This window comes from Condylostylus longicornis, unplaced genomic scaffold (genome assembly GCF_029603195.1).
Source record: "Condylostylus longicornis isolate FDR11 unplaced genomic scaffold, ASM2960319v2 ptg000038l, whole genome shotgun sequence".
Lineage (NCBI taxonomy): Eukaryota > Metazoa > Arthropoda > Insecta > Diptera > Dolichopodidae > Condylostylus > Condylostylus longicornis.
The window spans coordinates 2341382-2365628 of record NW_026578007.1 but is presented as its reverse complement, the minus strand read 5'-3'; the positions used below and the strand labels follow the sequence as shown (position 1 = coordinate 2365628).

Genomic DNA, 24247 nt, shown 5'->3' with positions numbered 1-24247 from the left:
ATTGAAAATGTTAAAAAGAAGAAAATGTACGTTTAATGAAGATCTTCAGAAAGAATTTAAATTTATCAAGTTGGATTTAAATATAGATAATAATGATAAAACAAAAGTAATTTGCCAATCATTGTAATGTTCACTTTTCTGTTGCACATGGCGGTAGAAGTGATATTAATCAACATTTGCGCAGCCAGAAACATAAAAATGCTGAGAAAACTTTGAGTTCGGTTCAAAAAATTACATCATTTGCTGTACGACATGGCGATGAAGAAAGTGATAACATTGCAGCCTGTGAAGCTCTTTTTGCCTTTTATACTGTACGCCAGAACCAAAGTTTTCGTTCAAATGATTGCTTCTCAAAATTGATAAAAAAAATTTATCAACCAAAATATTCTTCTGCAAGTACGAAGGCAGTTGCAATAATTAATAATGGAGCTAAAAACAACTAAAAGCGTTACAATAAGCTTAGATGCATCAAACAAGAAAGACAAAAAACTATTTCCTGTTCTTGTGCGCTACTTTTTGCCTCTCTATGGGCTTAAAGTTAAGATATTAGATTATGTTTGTTTACCAGGTGAAACATCTGAACTACAAACCAAAATGTTGGAAAAGATAATTGAAAAATACTTGTTACATAAAAAAATAGTTGCTCTGTGTGCCGATAATACAAATACAAATTTTGGAGGTTGTAATAGAGTTGGAAAGAATAATGTGTGGCGGAAAATTGAAAATAAACTGGGTCGAGAGATTATTGGCATTGGTTGCGGAGCACATATTATTCACAATTGTCTTCAATGTGCTGTCGATTGCCTCCCATTCGATATTGAATGTTTTGCAGTGAAAATATACAAATACTTTCATATATATACTGTAAGAGTTGAAGAACTTAAAAACTTCTGTGAATTTGTGGGAAACAACTATGCACAATTATTAGAGCACGGAAATACAAGATTTTTGTCTTTAGGTCCATCAATTAGCAGAATTTTAAGCATGTTTGATGGTACGCTCATATTTTCTGTCTCAACAAAAATGTCCGATAATGTTAAAAAATTTATTTGAAAATCCCTGCACAAAATTATGGCTGTTATTCATCAAAGATCAAATGTCGACGTTTGAAAAATATACAAGTATGATAGAAAAACAAAATATTTCAGCAACAGAAGTAGCTAGTACTATCAAAACTCTTACTATCATATTAGAAAACAAGAAAACTGAACTTTTTATAACAAGTGGTGTTAAGAATAAACTAAAAACTTTAGTTGATGATGGAGATATTTCTGAGGAAACGTTTTTTAAAGTAGTAAAAAACTTTTATGAAACCAGCTTAGAATATATAAATAAATGGCAGCCTAGTTTAGGAAATGCTGACAGGTTTGAATGGATACTATTGAAAAAATTGCCAGAATGGAATGAAATACAAGAGAGTTTTAATGACGCGCTGTGTTTGCGAATTAATGAAAATCTTGTATTTGAGCAATGGTCGCTTATAAAAGCAATAGTTGTCAGACATTGAAAGACGGATAGATGGAATGAGGAAAACATGAATGTATCTGATAGATGGGTTCAAATATTTTCTGAAATGAACGACAAATCTTTGGACTTTAAGGATTTTAGCGATGTAGTGGAATATGTTCTTTGCCTGCCCGGAAGTACATGCGCAGTGGAAAGAATATTTTCCATGATGAACAGCAGCTGGTCAAAAGAAAAATAGGTTAAATGTTGAAACTATGAGGGCTATGTTGATTATCCGTCAAAATTGTGATATGGACTGCGATAAGTTTTATGACAAGATAAGGTCTTTCTGAAAATGCAGTTCTAACTTAGTACTAAATTGCAGCACATTTGTTTAATAAGAACTGCTTCAACTACAAAGCAGTGTTTTTAAAAATTCAGAACTGCAGTAGCAGCCATTTTGAAAACTACAACTGCAATTAAGATATTTCAGAAACTTCACGCAACATCGCATTTTTAATTTTCTAACTGCGCTAACTTAAATTGAATATTAAGCAAGATGGACGATGATGATATAGAAGATTTATTAGCGTAAGTTTTTTTTTTCTACTTACTGTAAATAAATAAATTCTAGTAATTTAAGGAATTTACAAGAAGAAAGATTTTGGGATAGTGCAAAAATTAAACTTTTAATTCAAATGAGACTGGACGATGAAAAGTGTTTTAGTGAAAAAAAAAGGAAAAAGAGTGTGTTATGGCGTCTATGTCTTCGGAAAATCAAAAATGTTGATAAAAATTTTCCTTTCACCGTCGATGAATGTAGTAAAAAATTTAATAATTTATTTACTACATACAAAAGGGTAAAAAATCGTAATAAGGAATCTGGAAACAGTAGGACTCATTGGGAGTATTATGAAACATTTGATAGAATATATGGAACTACTCACGTTATTTCACCGCCGGAACAAAATTTGATATCTTCTTTGAATTTGGAAAGTGACGAAGTAGCTGGAGATATATCAATATTAAAAGAGTCTGAAAATAATAACCCTAATCATATAGATGTATCAGAAAATGTGGCACCGCGAAAAAAAAGAAAAAGTGAAATTACCCTATTTTTGGAAAAATTTGAAAAAGAGGAAGAAAAACGTCATCAAGATTTTATAAAAATTGAGCAACAAAAATTAGAAATTGAAAAACAAAAGCTTCAGTTGTTAAAAGAAATGTCTGATGGGTCTAATAATTATGTACCTTAATAAGGAAAATGGTACAAACTTGTTCATATATGTATGTGTATATGTGCTTACATATTTTTTTAATACTGTGAATATAAAGCTGTGAAATCGCAAATTAAGTTACTTAATAGTTTTTTTTAAGTTTTTGTTTATGACTGATTGAAATACAAAAATAAAACATAAATTTTAAGAAAAACAATATTATTATTGAATTCAATTCAAATATTCAAAACAAATTTACATATTCCAAATTTTTTCACAAAGTTCATTTCGTTTAGTAGATGCTTCTATATCGTGTTCATCGACATTATCTGCAAATACATCACTTTCTTCTTCATAATTTGCATATATAATTTCATCCAGTCTTTCATTACTGTTATCTATTATAAAATTGTGTAAAGTTACACATGCCATAACAATGTACTTAACTTGGCATAGGTCTCTACAGTTTATAAAATCTAAAATTTTAAACTTTTGTTTTAAAATACCAAAGGATTGTTCAATATGAACACGTTGCGAGCTCAAATAATAATTAAATTTCCTTTGCTTCTCTGTAAGTTTTCCGTAGTCCTTAAATGGTGTCATTAAGTAGGTATGGAGTGGATATGCACAATCCCCTACCAAATGACTGTTGTTTGGGAGAGTTTGTGTACCTTCTTTAAGGGCTTTACCAATAGGACTCTTATGCCAGACAGATGCATCATGTGCTCGCCCAGGCCATCCTATGAATACATCAAGAAACCTGAAGTTCGAATCACAAATCGCCTTAAAAAAATATCTTATTAGAAATTTTCTAACATATTAAAATAAATAGACCTACTTGCATTAAAATTGAGTAGAACCCTTTCCGATTATAATAACTTTTCTGTTCTAATGTGGGCGGAACAATTTTTATATGGGTTCCATCAACTGCACCAGCAATATTTGGAAACTTCTTATTTCGGTTGAAGTTATTTATGATTACATTATGTTGCTCATGATTCGGCCATTTTATTGTACTTAGATTAGAAATCATTTTTGTAACTTTTTTCACTGACTCATTTGCAGCATATAAAGAAACGTTAAATCTATCCGAAATATCACGGTAACAAATTCCCTTATTGCCAAGAAACCAAATGGTTATGTAAAGTGCTAAATCTAATGGTATTGATGGTCTACCATATTTTGATGTGTGCCACTGAGGTTGCAAGTTTTTCAATAATTTCTAAAAAATGTTATGAAACATAAAAGTATGCCACGCATATCATATTTAATTAAAAACATTACCGTAAAACAATCCTTTTCCATCCTAAAGTGTGAAAAATATATATGATTCGGCATCAAACTTATTACTTTCATATAATTCGCAACTTTAGGTATAAGCATTTTGTTATACTTTTGAATGTACATTAAAAGTACCATATTACGCGATTTTTTCTTTCTAATAAAATTTCTTAAACTCTTATCTCGATTTGCTTCTGTTAGATATTCGAATTTATAATTTTTAATTAATTTTTTCCTTAAATCCATTTTTTATGTCTAAAAAATAACAACTTCAATTTTGTACTATTGGTAGAACTGCATTTTCAAATATGACTTAGATAAAGATTTGCAAGAACTTTTTTACTACGACAAAACAAATGACAATTTTTTGCAGTTGTCAATCAATGCGAAAAAGTTTTTTTTAGCTTTAAGTTAGAAATGCGTACGCATACTGCGTTTTCAGAAGAACCTATAGTAAGAGATAAAAATTTGCTGCGGAAAATAAGTTCAACAGAAAAATATTTAAATCGTGAAGAAACACCGTCTATTTCTACTGCTAAGTGAAAAAATACATGAATACATATATGAAATGAAATGAATTGTTGCAATTAAAGAAAATAAATTAATTATATTAATGAAGAACAAAAATTTTTTATTTAATTTTTTTCCCAAAAAAAAAAAAAAGTTTTTCGTCCTTGTACCGTTTTCACTTTGAACAAATATGATCAGTCTATATTTAGGGAAAGATGAAACACGAAATTCATCAACTCCTCTCAGTGAGTATGTTGTAACAAAATTGGTAGAACCTTATAACAGGAAAGGTAGGTGTGTGACAGCCGATAATTATTTTACGAGCCTTCCCTTGGCTTCAAAATTATTAGACCAAAATACAACATTGGTTGGTACAGTACGTTCAAACAAACGGGAACTTCAAAAAATATGCAAAGTAAAAAAAGATAGTATGGAACGTTTTTCAACGTTTCTATATGAAACAAATAACTGTACGCTTACAGTTTATAAGAGTAAGCTAAAAAAAAAAAGTTATTTTATTGAATACTAAACACAAAGGCGTCAAATGTGATACAGGCTCCAAGAAACTACCTGAAACTATATCTTTTTATAATAAGACTAAATTTGGTGTTGATGTGACGGATCAAATGGCGAGGAAGTATAGTACGAAATCAGGATCCAGAAGGTGGCCACTTCAAGTATTTTTCAATATTTTAGATTTTGCCGGAATTAATTCCTGGATTTTGTATAAAAATATTACGGGAAAGAAGATTTCTAGGAAAGATTTTTTGTTTTAATTGGCTGACGAGCTTACATCTGATTATCGATCATCAAGACAAGAGAGCGCAAATAACATTCATCGTCCAATACCTAACAACCCCCGCCCAGTACGTAAATGGTGTCAAGTAGGATTTTGTAACAACAACAAGACCACAATAAAATGTAAAGTCTGTAAAAAATTTGTTTGTGGAAAATGAACAGAAAAAAAAGTTTGTATTTGTAAAATTTGTAATAATAATAACATTTTTGAATAAATATGTACTTGATAATACAAATGATGAGTTTTTATTAATTTAAAATTTTTTCAATGCTTCTTATCAATTGTTCTAAATGGTATGTTATAAAATATTATAAACTTTCAAATACAGTCAAAATGACTGGTTTTGGTATAAATAGGTATAGCAAAATTGCCGGTACATCTAGTGTTAAGTGTGTCATGACCCATGTACATATGAATGTACGTAGCTGAGGTGGCCGCCAGGTCAATGAACTATAAAGTAGGTCAAAGGTTGCAAAGCAAGTTGTTTACTTGTCCGAGTTCAGCGTACTTGAGACTTTGCATGATTTGTTTACATGAGTTTCCTTTGCCGGGGGTTGTCCAGCAGATAAGGAAATTTAAATTAAATATTTTAAAAATAGTATTAGGTAATCAGAAATATCAAAAAGTACGTACACATAGCGGCAAAAGTCTACGTACGCTTGAAGAAATTAACTTAATGTTGTTATAATTTTAAAAAAAACGTAAAATAAGCCCAAAATCATATTTTATTCTTAAATTATAATATTTTTATAATATTTTTGCATACAGTTTTTTTTTTTAAAAACAACAACAACAAAACTTAGCAAAACATGATTAAAATGAAAACAAAAATTTTGGCGTCAAAAGTCTACGTACACTTGAATTCGAATTCAATTTACCGTTGCTCAAACATGAAATAGAACTAAAAATCATTAGAGGGAGGCTTTTATAGGTTTTTAATTTATATCAATAATTTGTTGAATGCACAACGTATTGATAGGAGCCATATATTTAGGATTTTTATAAAATGAGTACGAGAAATAGGGAGTTATCTGTTGAGTTGAGGGAATTGATAGTCAAACAACATGTGGGTGGCAAATCATTAGGCGAAATAGCTAATATGATTGACAGAAGTAAATCTACGGTTCAAACCGTTATTAAAAATTTTCAAAATACGGGAGTTTTAGCGTCAAAACCACGACCAGGTAGGCCAAAAATTTTCAGTGCTGTAGATGAAAGAGCAATAGAGGGAGAAATAAAAATTGACGCTAAAGTTGCAGCTGTAAAATTAGTCCCCAAGATGGAAACCATAACTGGGAAACGAGCCAGTGAATCTACAACACTCGAATTGCGCGTAGAAATCTTTTATTAATGAAAAAAATAGACAAAAGAGGCTGAAGTTTGCCAAAGAGCATGTGAAATATAAAAATACCTTCTGGTCGCAAGTCATTTTTAGCGACGAGAGTAAATTTAATATTTTTACGAATGACGGTAGAACTAAGGTATGGCGGAAGCCTGATACATCCCTAGAAAAACGTAATATGGGTGGTACTATAAAACATGGGGATGGTAACGTTTTAGTGTGAGGCTGTATGTCGGAAGCTGGGGTGGGGAACCTGGTTTTTGTTGAAAGCACAATGAACAGATTTGATTATTTAAATATTTTAAAAGAAAATTTAAAGCGGATAGAGGCGATAATTTTTTCTAAAGGCAATGCTACGGCGTATTAATTTTTCTAATACAAATGAAAAGATTACTTTTTTTTGTAACCGTACGTAGACTTATGACGGTCATTTTTTGCATATGAATTCGAACAAGCTTTATTTATTTTTATTATGTAAAAATATTATAAAAATATTATAATTTAAAAATAAAATATGATTTTGGACTTACTTTACGTTTTTTTTTAAATTATAAGAACATTAAGTTAATTTCTTCAGGCGTACGTAGACTTTTGCCGCTATGTGTATTTTAATTTTACCTTGGTAGTAAAAAAGGATAAAACTTGTTATATTTACAATGAGGTACCTATAATTTTTATTTTTATTTTACCTTAATTCTTGTTATTGTAGCTAGTTGCTTACGGTGCGGTGCGCATTGTTTTTGTTTTTACTATGCGTAATTAAGAAATAGCAGGAATGTCTTAATGCTTACTTTTGCATATAAAAAACAAGATGCATGAAATTTATTGTTGTTGATGCAAATAGTTGCGTTGAAAATAAAAACAAATTCTTGTTTTCATTTTCTTTGATTGTACTTAAATACAAAAAAAAACTGGTTAATCAAAAAAAGTCTAGTTGTTAATACATTACGCATTTGTATTTTTCTTAAAGTAGAATGTTCTATAAAACGTATATACCTATAAATTACAAAACACATTTTTTTCACTTTTTCTTTAATATAATTATATATAGTACATATTTGGAGTCTTTCTTTAAATATTTTTTTCGATGACTACAGGTTAGAATTGCAGATATTATATTAGTAGACGACATAAAATCACTTTTCGCATACCTACAAAGGATAAAAATTATTATGAAACTATGCTAACATAAGAAAATGTTAACTTAAGTAAAATTAAAAACTGATTATTTTATTAAATATGTTAAAACGTTCCTATATAAATATTATGTAATGAGTATAAGGAAATTTATAAGTCTGTGTAACTGCTGTGGCCTCTTATTATTTTTAAGATGATTTATTATTATTTTCATAATAAAAAAAATTGACACATTAAAACTAAATTTAAAGTAAATTTTATAAATTTTGCTTTTTAAAAAAGCCAACTGAATTAAAAGGTGTTTATTAAATTTAAGTTTTTTATTATAAGAAAAAACAGAAAGTTTTCTGTAACTTAATTTTATTTTTCATATTTTATTAATTTTTCTTTATAGAAAAGCCACCTGAATTAAAAGGCTGTCAGTATTATTTATTGTATTTAAGATAAATTTAAGTGTTTTAGAATAAAAAAAAGTCCGAAGACTGTTCTGATTCTAAACTTGTTACAAAACATAAGTTATATGTTATATATACTTGAGTTATTGAATTAAATTCAAATAAAAAATATTAATGTTTAAAAATTTATTAAATTTATTAATAAAAATACATGCTAAATAATATTTTTTAGTTGTTTTTATTAAACATAAAGTTTGGAAATTTTTCCGTTATTATTCATTTGCCGTTTGTGCCTATGAATCGCCCGGAAATACCGTTTAGGATGGCGTATGCGGCAAAGTGATTTTTTTTTTTGCCGTTAGGAAAAATATTGTAAACGGTAAGTGCCATAGTCCGGAAAAATTTTTTTTAGAAACATCTTTGAGGTGACAACCACATATCAAAAAAATAAAAAATCCTATCGTCTGGTTTAGAAAATATTCCATTCTTAACTTCAAACTCATTTTACTCGAAACTTAATTTTGGCGTATACGGCATGTAAGAATCCGGACGAAGATTTGTAACAAACATGACTATAGTAAACAAAGATATGAGATGCATTAATATCATTGTTATTCTGTTCATTGTGGGGTGAACAACGGGAATTATTATTAATCGCAATAATTAAAAATTTATTAGTATCGAAGAAAAAAACAAAAATTTGGTGAAAGCAAGAAAAAAAAAATTCTTAATAAATAATTAAAAAGAAAAAACAAATAAATAAAGTAAATTAAGTAAATAAAAAAATTTTCTTTCGCAATAAACAATAATTTGAATTGAATTACTTTGAATCAATTGAAAATTTATATTTTTAAAAGAAAAACAACTAATTTCAAAAAACAACTAATTTCAAAAAACGGGGTATGTTAAATGTGTCAAAAAAATTTATCGTCAGCAAAAACCCGTTGATTGTAAATCGTGTAAAAATAAAATGTCATGCTTCTTGTCTGGCTGCTGGTACTCCTAAAGGTTCATTTGTTTGCGAAAAATGCAGCACATCTGAAGCTTCTTCCTCGTTAAAAAGCTTACTTTGTGAAGCTAGCAGAAAAAAACAACGAGGCGCAGACCGTAAATCTCGAGCTGATTTTAAGATAATATGTAATACAATAATATATGTAGATGATTATTTAGTTGTAGTAATTTTAAGTACATGTTTTTGTGTAAAAATTAGAAAAATTGAAAAAAAAAATAGAAAATAAAGTTTTGTATGAAGATATGACGTTTGCAAACGATGTAAATTAATATTTAATAATCAGTCAATAGTTAACAAAAAAATATTAATTAACTTATAAGAAGTAAAATTAGCAGTATAAAAAAACATGTAATCGTTTAAATATTAATAATTAATATAGCATATACACTGTAAAAAATGTATGCGATTTTACACAATTTTTGTGCTATAATTTTCTTCCTAATATTACTTTTCTTAATTATTTTTACAGAAATCTTAAAAAAATCGGCTACTTATCCTACCTAAATTTACGAAAATCTCAACGATATTACATTTCCTCTTAGCAAACTTATCTGTCAGTTATCATAAATTTTTGTGAAGTGAAGAAGTGTTTATAAGTAAGGAAAATAAAATCGGTTTTTAATAGTTATTTGAAATTACATAATTTTTTTTACGTTTACTAATACGTTTTTAAATATTTTTAATCATTTTAAATAAAAGGCATTTAAAATTCCATAGGTTTTCAACCAATGCTAGTTTTAGATGCAACATATGTAAACAAAATTTTTCAAATTACAATACCTACTATATTTCGCATAAATATAGAAAGCATTTAACAAAAATAAAAAATCTTAAAGAAAAACAAGTCAAATGTAAAATGTGTTTCTTGGAAAGTGAAAATCTAAATATTATAGTAAAACATGCCTTTGCACATCTAAAAAGCAGTAATATACAAGTTATTTATCCAATTGAAAAATACGTGCAAGCATTTAAAAATACTGGATCTTTGCAATCTCATTTGCGACGTCTTCATTTATTTTCATTTAATGCAGTTTTTGCTTCAAGCCAAAATTTGGAATATAACAAAAGGGCCAATGTTGCATATAAAAACAATTATTCCAATGGTGAAATTGAAAATAAAGCTAATGATGAAGAAGATAAATGTGAATTAAATTTTTTTCTTCAATTGAAGGTAAAATACAATGTCATAGAAAAAGTAATAAATTTAATATTCAAAGAAGTCAAATTCATGAAAGCTGTAACCGTTCTTGTAGAACTCAATTAGAAAAAATTTATTCTCGACATTCTCTGAACAAACTGTAATTGACGAAATAAATGATGCAATTTTAGTAAAAAAAAATTTTAAACTCCTAGATTTTAATGATTTAAAATATAAACGAAATAATGCCTACATAAACAACAAAAATTATATAAAACTACGTCAGATTTATTTAGGCAAAAATAAAAACAACAAACAATGTTACTATTTGTATATTCCAATTATGGCTACTTTGAGCGTGTTGATACAAGATAACATATTTAAACAACAACTTTTGATTCCAGCATCTTCAAAAGAAGACATATATGAAGATTACAAAAATAGATCTATTTATCGCAATAACATCTTTTTCAAGTCTAAAAATCTGGAGATATTGTTATACATGGATGAATTTGAAATGTGCAATCCACTAAGAGCAGCAAAAAAAGAAGCACAAAATTTTAGCAGTTTATTTCATTATTGGAAATATTTCTCCACATCTAAGGTCAAAAGTAGAAAACATTCAACTTATTATATTATGCCCCTCATTAAATGCGAAAGAATTTGGATACAATTTCATATTTCAAAAATTAATACAAGACTTAAAAAATCTTGAAGACGATGGGATATTATCACCTACTTAAACAAAAATATTTGGAAGTTTGGTAGCTATTTGTGGTGACAATTTAGGCTCACATCAAATTTTCTTGGAAAACTTTCTCAATACTGTTGACATACTTAATGATAAACTACATGGAGATCAATCGTAATACGATCTACATTAGCGCCAACTCTTGTTTGACATTCAATTACATTAACATATATTTGTTTCTTTTTACATATTGTTATACACCATAATGTGCATTCGTAAGTTTAATCACTCTTTTTATAACCTTTGACTAAAGCACAAGCTTAAAAAAAATGTTTTGTATGTCATTCTTATTTTCAAATTTCATTCTTATTTTGTTCATTGTGGTGTGAACACATAAGTTCAATTTTGCTAATTAATTAATTTTTTAATTTTAATTTTTTTTTTTGTACTTAAAAAACAAGAAAAAATAAAAATTTTCCTGTGCTTGCTGCTCAAGCGTGATAAAAGTGAAAAGTTTATAAAATAAAAACAAAACAGACAAGTACGTTTAAATATATCAAAAATAACAATAGCACAAACAACAAATATTAAAAAAGAAGAAAAAATAATATTAGATTGTAGATTGTAGATTCTAAGGGAACCGAGTGGGACAGGAGCATCCCCCCAAGCCACCGCAACTCTCCCGTCTATAACATCCCCGTCCCAATCACAAAGACGAAGTTATCCCTAAGGGAGCTGGACAACAGTTCCCGAACACTTAGGGACCCATGTCCAAGACAATTGCGGCGCCGAACAGCTAGCAGAGAATGTGCACGGCGGTCTCATCGCCACTCCCACAAAATCTGCACAGGGGGGAGCCCAACTTCCCCAGCCTATGCAGGTGGTACTTCACCGGGAAGTGCCCCGTGAAGAAATTCGCAATAGTGCGAACCCGGCTCCTGCTCATCCCCGGCGAATCCGCCGGAGCACGCCGGAAGAAACACTTTCGCATGACGGCACCCTTTCGTGTCCCGCCAGTGATGCCCGTATTCCGCCGCGAGTAGGCAGGCAAGCCTGGCACCCACGGCGGAAGAATGCAGACCGCAGAAAGGCAGCGGCTGCACAAAGGCAGCCCCAGATCCCCTCCGCGCCAACTCATCGGCAACTTCGTTGCCCGCATGACCACTATGGCCCGGCACCCAAATGAGCATCACTCTGTTCTCCGATGCCAATTCCCTAGTGCAGCAAGGCAGCTCCAGACCAGCTTGAATGCAACCTGAGCTGAACGGAGTGCCAGCAATGCAGCCCTGCTGTCTGAGAACACATAGATGGTGCGGTTTCTATACCCCCGTTTATTTCTATACCGTCGTCTTTATCTTATAAACATTGTTTTGAAAATCATTAAATAGTCAATATGGCGTTAAATTCAAATAATTCAAAAAGTCAGATCACAAGATCACGACCAGCTGTAGGAAAACCCCGCATTAGACAGCGTGATATAGATAGGATGTATGACTACAATCAGAACCGAGCTGAAAGTTGGGCTGATGAGGTAGCCGTCGAAGAGGTCTATAAGACCCAGACGGACCGACAGTCGTCACGTGGTAGGAATTCCTCGCGTGGCCAGGGACGTAGCGGAAATCCCCGCCGTGCTAACTGAAAACCGGAAATAACGCGGCCACCACGCCCCTCCACAGTTGAGGAGCCGCTTAGGGACGAACTAATCTATGAAGCGGATATGACGGCTTCAGTTCCGATGAGACAAATAAAAAGTCAGAATTTTGATTTTTCCGGATTTATGGTACTAATTGAGGAAGTATATGGTACCCTAGAATCAGAGAATGGTCGCCTGCGTAGATCATTACCGTTCGCCGCTTTTCAACACATCTGTTTCGAGATGTTAAACGCTGTACTTGTGCACGTTTCTCGTGATCAGAAAAATAATATTAAAAAAATCATTATTTAAAATAATTGGTGTAAAAGATTATTTCATATACATTTAAATATACATTGCAACAAATGTTTAAAAAAAATCGACAGACAGCAAAAGAATATCGAATGCAAAAGTTGCAAGCAATTTTTTCATTCAAGCTGTGTTTCGGGGGTTTTAAAAACGCCATTTATATGTGAGAAATGCTCAAAGAAATCATTGTCTTCACCTTCCTTAGCAAATTTGCTTCCGGGATTTTTGGACAAAAGCCCTAGACCAGCTACGCCAACCTCTACAGACGCCATGAATACGGAGAAAGTTTACGAAATGTTCGCCGAAATCAAACAAATCCATGAGTCGTACGTGTCTAAGCTGCTGGAGCTAGAGCAAGAGAACATAACCTTGAAGAAAAAGGTTAATTTTTTGGAAAATAAGGTTGATGATTTGGAGCAAAAAGCGTTAGTAAATGCTGTAGACCTTGTGAATATGCCTCTGTTAGAGAATTCGCACTCCGTAAAAACAACATGTGACATTTTAAGCAATTGCCTTGATACGATTGTAGGACCGGAGGATATCAACAGCCATCAAGTGATCAAGATAAATCGAAATGTTGCAGGTAAAAGCGGAGATTCCGGTACGTTAAATATAGTAAGAATTACTTTTAAGTGTAGTGAATTTAAGAAAAATATATTATCTAAAAGTAAAACTGTAAAAAATAGGATTAAACATGAGAACACTAATATCTATATTAATCAAAATCTAACATCTAAAAATAGACTTATATTTAAAAAAGCTAAAGAGCTGCGAAAAAACAATAAATTAAAAATTGTTTGGATAAGAGGTGGAAGAATTTTTGTTAGAAGAGAAGAAGGAGCAAATCACTATATAATAAAAAATATTAGTGATTTAGACAATATCTAATTAAATATTAAAAATTTTTAAGCTTTTAAATGCATTCTATTCCTTTTAGTAATTCTACAATTCCTTTAAATTTCTTATCCAAACATTTTTTATTACATCAAAATATACGCAGTTTAAGAAAGAATTTTGATACGTTTTTAGCTCATTTAGAATATTTAAATAGTCCGCCGTTAATAATAGTTTTAAGTGAGATATGGCAGCAGCGCAGAGCAATCCAATTTTAATATTCCTGGGTATTTTTTGCATTGTAATTGCAACGATAATAATGCTTCTGGTGGTATTGCAGTTTATATAAAAAATGATTTTCCAAACTTATGTACTTCAATTTCTTTAAATACTGCTGATATCATCAAAATTAAATGTACTTTTGAAAATGTTAATTTTATAGTTTTTTGTATATACAGGTTGAATAACACTAATTTTGATTATTCTTTATTTCCTAATCAACTTGATGATATTTTATTAAAGGAAAAATCAAAAAATGTTGTTGTAATTGAAGACTTAAACATTGATATTTTGAAAGAGTCACGTTTGAAAGAAATTTATATGCGAGTTTTATCAATGCACGGGTTTTCACCTTTAATAGAGTCGCCAACGCGTGTTTCTGATTTTAGCAGTACATGCATTGATCATATTTTTTTAAGGCAACAAAATCTTTTTGAAGGCTTTGACCTGGTGGCAGGAAATTTTAATTTAGGTATTACTTATCATAATATGGTTTCGTTATCTTTAAATACTTATAATCTGTCTTCATGCGTTTCTGATTCAGAAAACATGAAAGTTGGTATTCAGTTAAAACAGATGCAAATCCGAGTCTTGCTTATGACAAATTCATCGAAATACTAAAATTTCATATTTCTCAAAGTTCCTTTGAAACAAACGAATTTAATGTAAATAAACGAAAACTAAAACCTTGGATGACAGATGAGCTTTTAAATGAAATTAAAATCAAAAATACAATTAGGCCTAAAATGCAGAAAGGATCCCGACAATGGAACTTTAAAAACTGAATTTAAAACCCTCTGCAAAGTTATAAACTCGAAAGTAAAAATTTTGCGTGATACATATTATACTTCTGAATTGAATCGTCATTCTGGTAACTCTAAAATGGAGTGGAAGGTGGTCAATGACATTTTAAATAAACAAGTTCCTAACAATAATATAAAAACAATAATTTGTAATAATGACATAATCACTGACGATAAACAAATTGCAAATAAATTTAATGAATTTTTTGCTAAATCGGCAAAAAATACAGTTGAAAACAATTTGCAAAATTTTACTTGCCAACATAATAAGTTTATATTAATTTCTGATGTTTTACAGCTGCATTCTTTTGGTTTTTTGGAAATTTCTCCTGACGAAATTTTTGATTTTATATTGGCTTTAAATAATAAGTACTCATGTACTATAGATGCTATTAATAATAATGTTTTAAAGAAAATCGCACCCTTTATTTCCGATGTTTTATGTTATATTTTTAATCTTTCAATTTTCAGTGGAGAATTTCCACATAGTTTAAAAAACTCGGAAGTGTTACCACTTTATAAGAAGGGTCCAAAAGATAACATTAGTAACTACAGACCAATTTCTATTTTACCGAGTATTGGCAAGCTATTCGAGAAATTAATCAAAAAAAGAATGATTAATTATTTGAATAAAATTAATTTCTTTAGCAATAGGCAATTTGGTTTTCTCGCTGACAGAAGCACCGAAGATGCTATTTTATAATTGAGCTCCGAATTATATTCAAGTCTAAATTTAAGTAACCACACAGCTGCACTGTTTATAGATATTACTAAGGCATTCGACACCATCGATCATGGAATTTTAATTTCAAAATTAGAAAAAGCTGGTTTCAGAGGTTTTATGCTAGATTTTATTCGTTCTCTTCTTGAAGATAGAATTCAAAAAGTAAAACTGAATAATGTCTTTAGTGAAAGTAGTACGATAAACATTGGAGTGCCACAGGGGTCAGTCTTAGGTCCGTTGTTATTCTTAATCTATATAAATTCACTTTTCAATCAACCTTTCAAGGGTGACGTGACAGGGTTTGCTGATGATTGTGCATTTTCATATAGTGAAAAAAATTTTAATACAGTCAACGCTCCTACAACGCGGTTTCGCTACAACGCGGCTCAGAAAATGCGGAAGTTTCTCCTACAACGCATTTTTTTTTCCTACAACGCGATTTTTTAAATTCTAAAATTTGTGCGTAATAAAAATTTTTTACTCGTGTTCAATCATGTTTTTCATTTTACGCTTGTACAGAAACAACAAGTGTAGAACAAAGCATAAAAGAAAAATATTATTTCAATCTTCAATTTTCGTTGAGTGAGATAACAAGCATATTTAATACATACAAACATAATACTTCGTTGTTTTTTTGTATCATTCAATAATTTAATCTATGAAATTAGAATAGTTAAAGTAAGTTTGCTTTTATGTGATTTTTCTATAATCTAAATTCTAAACTGATTGAAAAAAATTTATACATCTAGCCATCAAAATGCCAAATGAAAAGAAAGGAACCACATTAAAAAGAAAATAATTTCCCTTCAAACTAAAATACAAATTTTGGATCGCCTGAAAAGTAATGTGAGAATAGCTGATGTTGTTGCATCTTTTGAATTAAATGAGTCAACTATTCGATCCATTAAAAATGCAGAAGAAAAAATCAGACAGTCTGTAGCATCCGGATCATCTGTGCTTGCCAAAGTTACCGCTCGTCCGAGAGCAGCTATAATGGAAAAAATGGAGCAAGCGCTTATGGTGTGGGTAGAAGATATGACCAAAAAACATTTGCCTTTAGATGGAAATGTTATTAGACAGAAGGCACTAAAAATATATAATTATTTAGAAGAAATGGGGCATTCGTCAACCGAAACCAGTCATAAATTTGTTGCTAGCAGTGGCTGGTTAGGAAAATTTAAAAAACGTCATTCATTGCACAATATAAAAATACAAGGAGAACAAGCATCTGCTGATGTGGATTCAGCGAAGAAGTATCCAGCAGAACTTGCTAAAATTATCGACGAACGGTGCTATTTGGCAGATCAGATCTTTAATGCCGATGAAACGGGACTGTGGTGGAAAAAAATGCCCTCTAGAACCTATATTGCAAAAAATGAAAAAACAGCACCTGGCTTTAAGGCTGCTAAGGACCGTATAACACTACTTTTGTGTAGTAACGCATCCGGTGATTTTATTCACAAGCCGTTTTTTATTAACCGATCGTTAAATCCACGCTCGATGAAAATAGTTACTAAAAAAAACCTTCCCGTGTATTGGAGGGCAAACAAAAATGCCTGGATGACTGGCAGCATGTTCAAGGATTGGTTCCATAATTGTTTTGTTCCGGATGTGGAAAAATATTTGAAAAAAAAAATTAGCATTCAAAGTTCTATTACTCTTGGATAACGCGCCCTCACATTCGATTGATTTAAGTCATCCTAATGTTGAGATTGCATTTCTACCTCCAAACACTATTTCGTTGATCCAACCATTGGACCAAAGAATCATAGCGAATTTTAAAGCAATTTACATACGTAAATCATTTCAATTAATCTTAGACAAAATAGACTTATCAACAAATATTACAGTTAGGAAAGTTTGGAAAGAATTTTCTATTTTAAATTGTGTGGAAATTGTTGCTTCATCGGTTCAAGACATTCGACAATCCACTTTAAACAATTGCTGGAAAAATCTATTACCAAATATGGTTAATCAGGAAACTGTTGTGACCAATTCGGGATGAATTGAGCAATATAGTTGAACTTGCCCAAGCAATAGGAGGTGAAGGATTCGATGAAATGACAGTTCAGGATATGCAAGAACTAATAACGGAGGATGAAATAAATGAGGAAGATCTGGTCAAAATAATAACTGAATCATTACCAATTGAAAATAGTAATTCTGAAGATCTTTCCGATGAAGAACCCAAAAAATTCACTCTAAAAAGTATGAAAAAAGGTATTGATTTGGCGAAGCAGTTGGAATGCCATTTCTTGGAGGCCGATCCTCTGGTGACGAGAGCCGAAATATTTAAAAGAAATTTGCAAAATGACGTGTCTGCTTATGTAGAAATATATAAAGATTTGCAAAGGGAAACTAAACAAAGCCTAATAACAGATTTTGTAATCAGAAGTGCTGCTGAGCATGACGGCGAGTCAAGTTCGGATTTTGAACCAACACCATCAAAACGTTCGCGAGCAAAACCGATCTTAATTAGTAGTGATGAAGAAGAATAATTTCAGAGCAATGCATTTAATTTATTTTTCTATAAATTTGAATTATTTTTTTATTTTTATTTAAACACCATTGAATTTTATTTTGGACTATGTATATTTTATTTATGTTAATTTGGCAAAAAAAGTGGAATTTGAACTGAATGTGATAAAATTAATAATTTTTTTTTATTTTGCTGTAAGTACATTTGAAATGTACATATTTTCATACATACATATTATGCACATATTTTTAATTATAAGTTTATTAACACAAAATAAAAAGAAATTACATATTTATTTCATGAAAATGCAAATTTTTCTTTTGTTAGAACCGAACCCCGATTTTTGTATGGGCTTCATATCTCTTACAACGCGATTTCTTATTACGCGGGCTTTTCTAGGAACATATCTACCGCGTTATAGAAGCGTTGACTGTAGTCTCAAAGTCAGCTTGGAATCGGATATTGACTTGGTTAGATCTTGGTTTATAAATCATAGACTTAAAATTAGTAATAAGACTAAAGTAATGACTTTTAAATTAAAAAAGGCAAATATTTCCGATTTGGATTTAATTTTTCATTCAGCTGATTGCAAAAAAATTACTTGTTCAAATGGGTGTTGTATTAGAAATTCTCTCAATAAATCAAAATTTTAGCTGTTCTTCAGGTTGCTTTAAAATCGAGTCTGTAGAAACTTCAAATACTTAGGAGTTGAAATTGACAGTAATTTAAATTGGAAACCCCATGTGAATAACCTTCAGAAATATTTACTATTTTGTTTAAGAAATTTTTACTTTCTAAGGAACTTTTGCTCGAAAGGTCTACTTTTAAAAATTTATTATGCGATAGTTCACTCTACACTTCAATAGATAGTTCACTCTAAACTTGGTATAGTAACTTGGGGAGGGATTTATTTTAATTCTATTGAACCTTTACTTTTAGTTCAAAAATGTTTTCTTCGAATTATTTATAGAAAAGATAGGAGGTCCCATTGCTGGCCTAACTTTGTAGATTCTAAAGTGCTTCCGGTAAGAAATCTTTATGTTCTTTTTTATCTTTTTTTTTTATGTTCTTTTTTATCTTTCATCTTTATGTATAAATGTTTAATAGCTTTTGTCAAAAAAAACTCAATGCATATTCGTAGGTCCAAATTATACACTCTAAGAGTTAACAATTTAAATTTGGTAAATATTCCTTTAAATCGTAAAACCCATTTTAAAAAATTTTTTGATACATTAGCTCCGGTTTACTTTAATAGGCTTCTAATATTAAGGCAATTCACGATATTCGAAAGTTCTCAAAAATGGTAAAAAGTTGGTTATTAACCATTGATTATCATGATTTTGAAAATATTTAATAGTAATGCTGGTAGTTTCAATTTTAACTATAGTTCTTTCTTTCTTCTCTTTTGAAAGAGAATGATTAGAGAGTAAATAATTTAACAGTGCCTTTTGCCATTTTAACACTATGCTTTTCTTTTTTCTTAATTTTTCTCTCAATCGTTATAACAGTTATAACGATTCTGATGAGAAAAATATTGCACAATTTATTAATTTTATATAAACAGTCCATATGATAATATGGACTGTTCAAATGAAATCATAGTTATATATATAAAAAAAATTATGTTAAGGCAATGTTTGTTCATAACCAATCTGTCACTAAGCTAAGGCCGGATATAAACGAAAAAGATTTACTTTATTTTTGCACGTCACTATATCGTCAGAAAACTTGCTGTGAGCTACTTCAAATTTTATCCACCGCGGACTTGTCTCTATCTCTATTAACCCCAGTAAAAGTTCCAGCGCAATGTGAAGTTGATAAAAATTTTAAAGCAGTGCCTTTTGATTATCGAAACAAATTAAATATCGCTGACATAAATGATTTTAAATGGATTGTCTTTGATGAAATCCAGCTATGCTGAAGTATCCACGATATATTATAGATATGCACATAAAAAGAATCAATGAATTTTAAAATATATCAGTTTTCAAAGAGCGCATTGCACGATTATTTTTGAACTGTGACTATAAATCTGTTTATAAGAATATTATTTCAAAAGAAATTTTAAGATTCATCTGTTGTTCTACTTATCCATGTTGTACTTGTTAATTTAAAAACTAAGAAATAAAGATATAGGTAAATTAATAAAATATGTGAATAATTTGTGATGTATGTAATGTAGTATCTTTTGCAGGTTTGCTTATAATTAAATTGTTGAGTTAAGTTTAAAAAGTATAAGTTTAAAAAAAACAAAAAAAAGATAAAATAAAATAATAGTAATAATTAGTAAATAAGTCGATATTTTATGATTAGTTTTGTATTATACATATGTAATTATTTTCTAAAATTATTTGTTGTTTAAAGCAATTATTAAGTATAATAATTAAATTTTTTAACACCCCACACTTATCTGATAAGAAGACTATAGAACACTAGTGGGCTTTCACTACTGTATAGCTAAATTTCAATTTACTCTATGTGTAGTAAGTTAGATATAGTATTGATTTAAAATTGTAATTGTAAATTGAATAAATAATAACATTGTAATTCAATATAATTATCTTATCTTAAAATATACATAATTAAATTTATTTCAAAAAACATTTAAAAAGTTAACAATTTTTATGACCACAGCTTTAGCTATCTGGTCCTATAAAAGTATTTAACTATAAGTGAATATCAAATGAGAAAAAAAACAATATAAGTATATTTCAAAATTTTGCAAATGCAATTCAATTAATAGAACATTAAAGATATTACAATTCTTAGAATTCTTCTTGTAAATTTCTTTTTGTAATTTTTTTTTTAAAACAATTTTTAAAACATTTTTTAATTACTTAAGTAACTTATTTACTTCTTTTTTTAAAACTACCAATATTTTCAATTGCTTTTATATTTTGTGGCAAATTGTTATATAAATTTAAGCAGTTATACAAACAATTTTTTTTTTGGCTATTTGTTTTGAAAAGCGAAAGGTAAAAATTTGATTTGTTTCTCGTATTATGGCTATGAATATCGATATTTCTATTAAGAATAAAATTATGTTTAATTAAATTGTGCACTATTTTAAATGCGATCATATACAACTCACGTATACAAATATTTTCAAAACTTATATATGGGCCTGTATATAAATTATTTGTAGGGTATCTAATTGGGTAGTAATGGATATATTTTATTGCCTTCTTATTCAAAATATCCAATTTGCTTAATAAGGAACTGCCAGCATTTCCACACAAGGGTCTCAAATATTTTAAATGGGACATAATATATGCTTAATATATTATATACAAAGTATGAGTGTCAACCACTTTTCTATGACGTCGTAATATATATATATATGGTGTAATTTTTTCCGCAATGTAATTAATATGTTGGTCATACCTGAGTCTAGAATCTAGAATAAGTCCTAAGTATTTGAAATGTTCGACCACCTTAACGGGTAAGCCTCCAAAAAAGAAAGTCCTATGTACGTATTGTTTATTTTCAAAAAGCAATATTTTCGTCTTTTTTATATTTAATGAGAGACGATTCTTGGAAAGCCACTCATCAATAACCCTCAGATCCTCATTTATTGAATTTCTTATCTCATCCTCAGTCCTGCCACTATATTTCAATACAGCATCGTTCGCATATAAGAATCGATCCTTTGAGGTTCAAGCGAGTCACATCATTAATATATATTTTAAATAAGCCAGGGCCCAAAATTGACCCCTGCGGGACCCCCTTGTTGACTAATCTATGGTGCTTTGAACACCATTAACGCGCACACTCTGTTGACGACCGAAAATGAAATATCCTTTGTACCAAATCCTAATTTTTTTAATTTAAGAAGAAGAATTTCATAGTCTACACTGTCAAAGGCCTTTCGGAAATCTAGGAAAACACATGCAATAAAATCTTTCTCATCCAGTTTTTTCGAAATAAAGTGCGTCAAACTAAGACATGCCGCCGTTGTGTTAGAATTTTTCTCAAAACCCATATTGCTCAGCAGGTAAAATTCCATTATTGTATAGAAAATAACTTAACCTGTTTCTGATTATAATTTCAAACACTTTTGAAAAGGAGTTTAATATAGAGAATGGCCGACAATTTGATCTGTCTGTCGATTTACCTGTCTTAAAAACAGGGGTAACAATAGCCATTTTAAGCGAGCTTGGAAAAACGCCAGATCGAAAAGATGCATCAATAAATTTAACTAATATAGGGTTTACTTTATCAGAAAATTTCTTGACAAATTTAGTCGAGATATAATCACAACCAGTGGCTGCACCGGACCTAAGCAAATCGATAGTGGATTTCACCTCTTCTGAATCAGTAGGCCTAAGCCCAAAATTTGTAAAGATACTGTGTGTAAATGTACAAAAGTACGCTCGGTCAAACGAAATAGTAGAACAACTATCCCCGTTAGCAATATCAATAAAATATTCATTCATTGATTCAGCTATTTCACCATCAGTACAAATTTCCTGACCATTAACCTCCAAAGATTTTATGTTACGGTTTGAGGGCGAATCCTTATTAAACATAACTTTCCTATAAATATTCCACAAATTTTTGCTATTAGTTGGATCCACCATTATTTCATTAGAATAAAATTTCTTTTTGGCCCGCTTTATTAAATTTGCAACCTTTACTTTGTAATTCTTATACAATTGTTCAATTCGAGAATCGTCCTTGTACCTTTTCTTGAATCTGTAATACGAGTCCCTAATTTTAATATTGTCTAAAATTTCATCAGTAATCCATTCTTTTTTTTTCTTTTTTTCACTAACCGGAATTAGCCTCGTATTATTTGCTATTATATCGCTCAATTCACGACTAAAGTCATCAAAATTATTATAGGAGTCTAAATTATTCCAAAAATTATTTTGCTCTATGTTTCCGTAATCTAAAATCCTTTTAAAAATTTTATAAGTTTTCGTCTTAATTTTTTGATCTATATTAATAAGCATAAGCTGATGATTTGAAAGCGAAGTATCTAAAATATACAGAAGGTATCGATTCCTAATCAGATCCGTTATAAAGTGATCAATTATTGTATTTGAATTTTTTCCTATCCTTGTAGCGTATGCTTCTGATATCCTATTACAAATAAGAAAACCATTACCAAGCAACGCATTAACGTAATTTCTAACAACATTGTTATCCCTGTTTAATAAATTGATATTAAAATCGCCAAGCATTAATGAGCCAGGAAATTTGCCAGTTATCTCATCAACCTTTTGAATGAAAATATCAGCACCAATTTCGTGAGACTTATAAACAGCCATCACATTTATTTTTTGTTGTAATAATTTTACTACCAAGAAATTTGATTTCTCTAACTCCTCGCTGTACACTAAATTACTCTCAATTGTATCTGAAACATATATCGCAACACCTCCATATGAATTTTGTCTATTGGAAAAGTAAGCATTATAGCCTGGTAAATTAAAGAAACAATTCTCACACTCTCTTAGCCAAATTTCAGTTAATACAATAACATGAATTCTACAACCATAACTATCAATTAATATTTGTAAATTATTTAATTTATTTCGCAAACTTTGTATATTTAAATTAACTATTTTCAAATTGTCTACATGTCTGCCAAAATCGTTTTCATGTCCCAACTCTGTAAAACATTCTATTTTGACATCGTCATTCAGCTCTGTATATTCAGCCATTATAAAGAAGAAGGAAAAACATACAACTAATTAAATAATTCTCATTAACCAGTAAATAATTATAATATGTCAGTGAAAGCGAAATTTTAAACAAAGATTGAAAAACGTGTCGCTTAGAATTGGTTAACTCAGTCAAAAAAATTGAAAATTTCATGATATTAATATAATAAAGTTCATTCAATTCATAAAAAAATAAAGCCAATAAAAATGCAGTAAATTCTAGGTAAACACGCATAATTTTAATAATTTTGATAAACTAGTTCCACTACAGTAGAAATCACGCCAAAGAAAATATCCCAACACAAATTACATTTGGAAAAAGTTTACACCGATGTATTAAGATTTGTGAATATCTATTGGAATAGTTAATTTCATTTGTGCCAATTATTTGTAAATAACAAGTATTCTTGATGTAGCAGTACATAATCATAAAATTAAATACTAATTGTAAAAAATTTGTGTTTAGAGAAGTATGTTCTATGATTAAATTAAAGAAAAAATAATAATCCTGTTGAAGTTGATATATAGCAATAAAAAATGAAATAGTAT

The 24247-nt window shown here is 29.8% G+C and overlaps 1 protein-coding gene across 1 annotated transcript; it reads right to left on the bottom strand.

Moving 5' to 3' along the window:
- Window positions 1-2761: 2761 nt before the first annotated feature.
- Window positions 2762-4190, bottom strand: LOC129609232 (putative nuclease HARBI1). Its single transcript, XM_055521164.1, has 4 exons — window positions 4080-4190; window positions 3502-3885; window positions 2942-3446; window positions 2762-2781 (listed from the first exon to the last, which is right to left on the bottom strand). The coding sequence occupies exons 1-4, from the start codon at window positions 4188-4190 to the stop codon at window positions 2762-2764; spliced, it is 1020 nt and encodes a 339-aa protein (XP_055377139.1).
- Between the last annotated feature and the right edge of the window lie 20057 nt (window positions 4191-24247).

What these genes read in the sequence shown, in the direction of transcription:
- LOC129609232 (XM_055521164.1), bottom strand. Translation starts at nt 4,190, where the DNA reads ATGGATTTAAGGAAAAAATTAATTAAAAATTATAAATTCGAATATCTA. An exon ending in AGAAAAAATCGCGTAATATG is followed by an intron (nt 3,886 to 4,079) that starts GTACTTTTAATG and finishes AACATTTTTTAG; the next exon opens with AAATTATTGAAAAACTTGCA. An exon ending in TACTAAACGAAATGAACTTT is followed by an intron (nt 2,782 to 2,941) that starts GTGAAAAAATTT and finishes GCGATTTCACAG; the next exon opens with CTTTATATTCACAGTATTAA.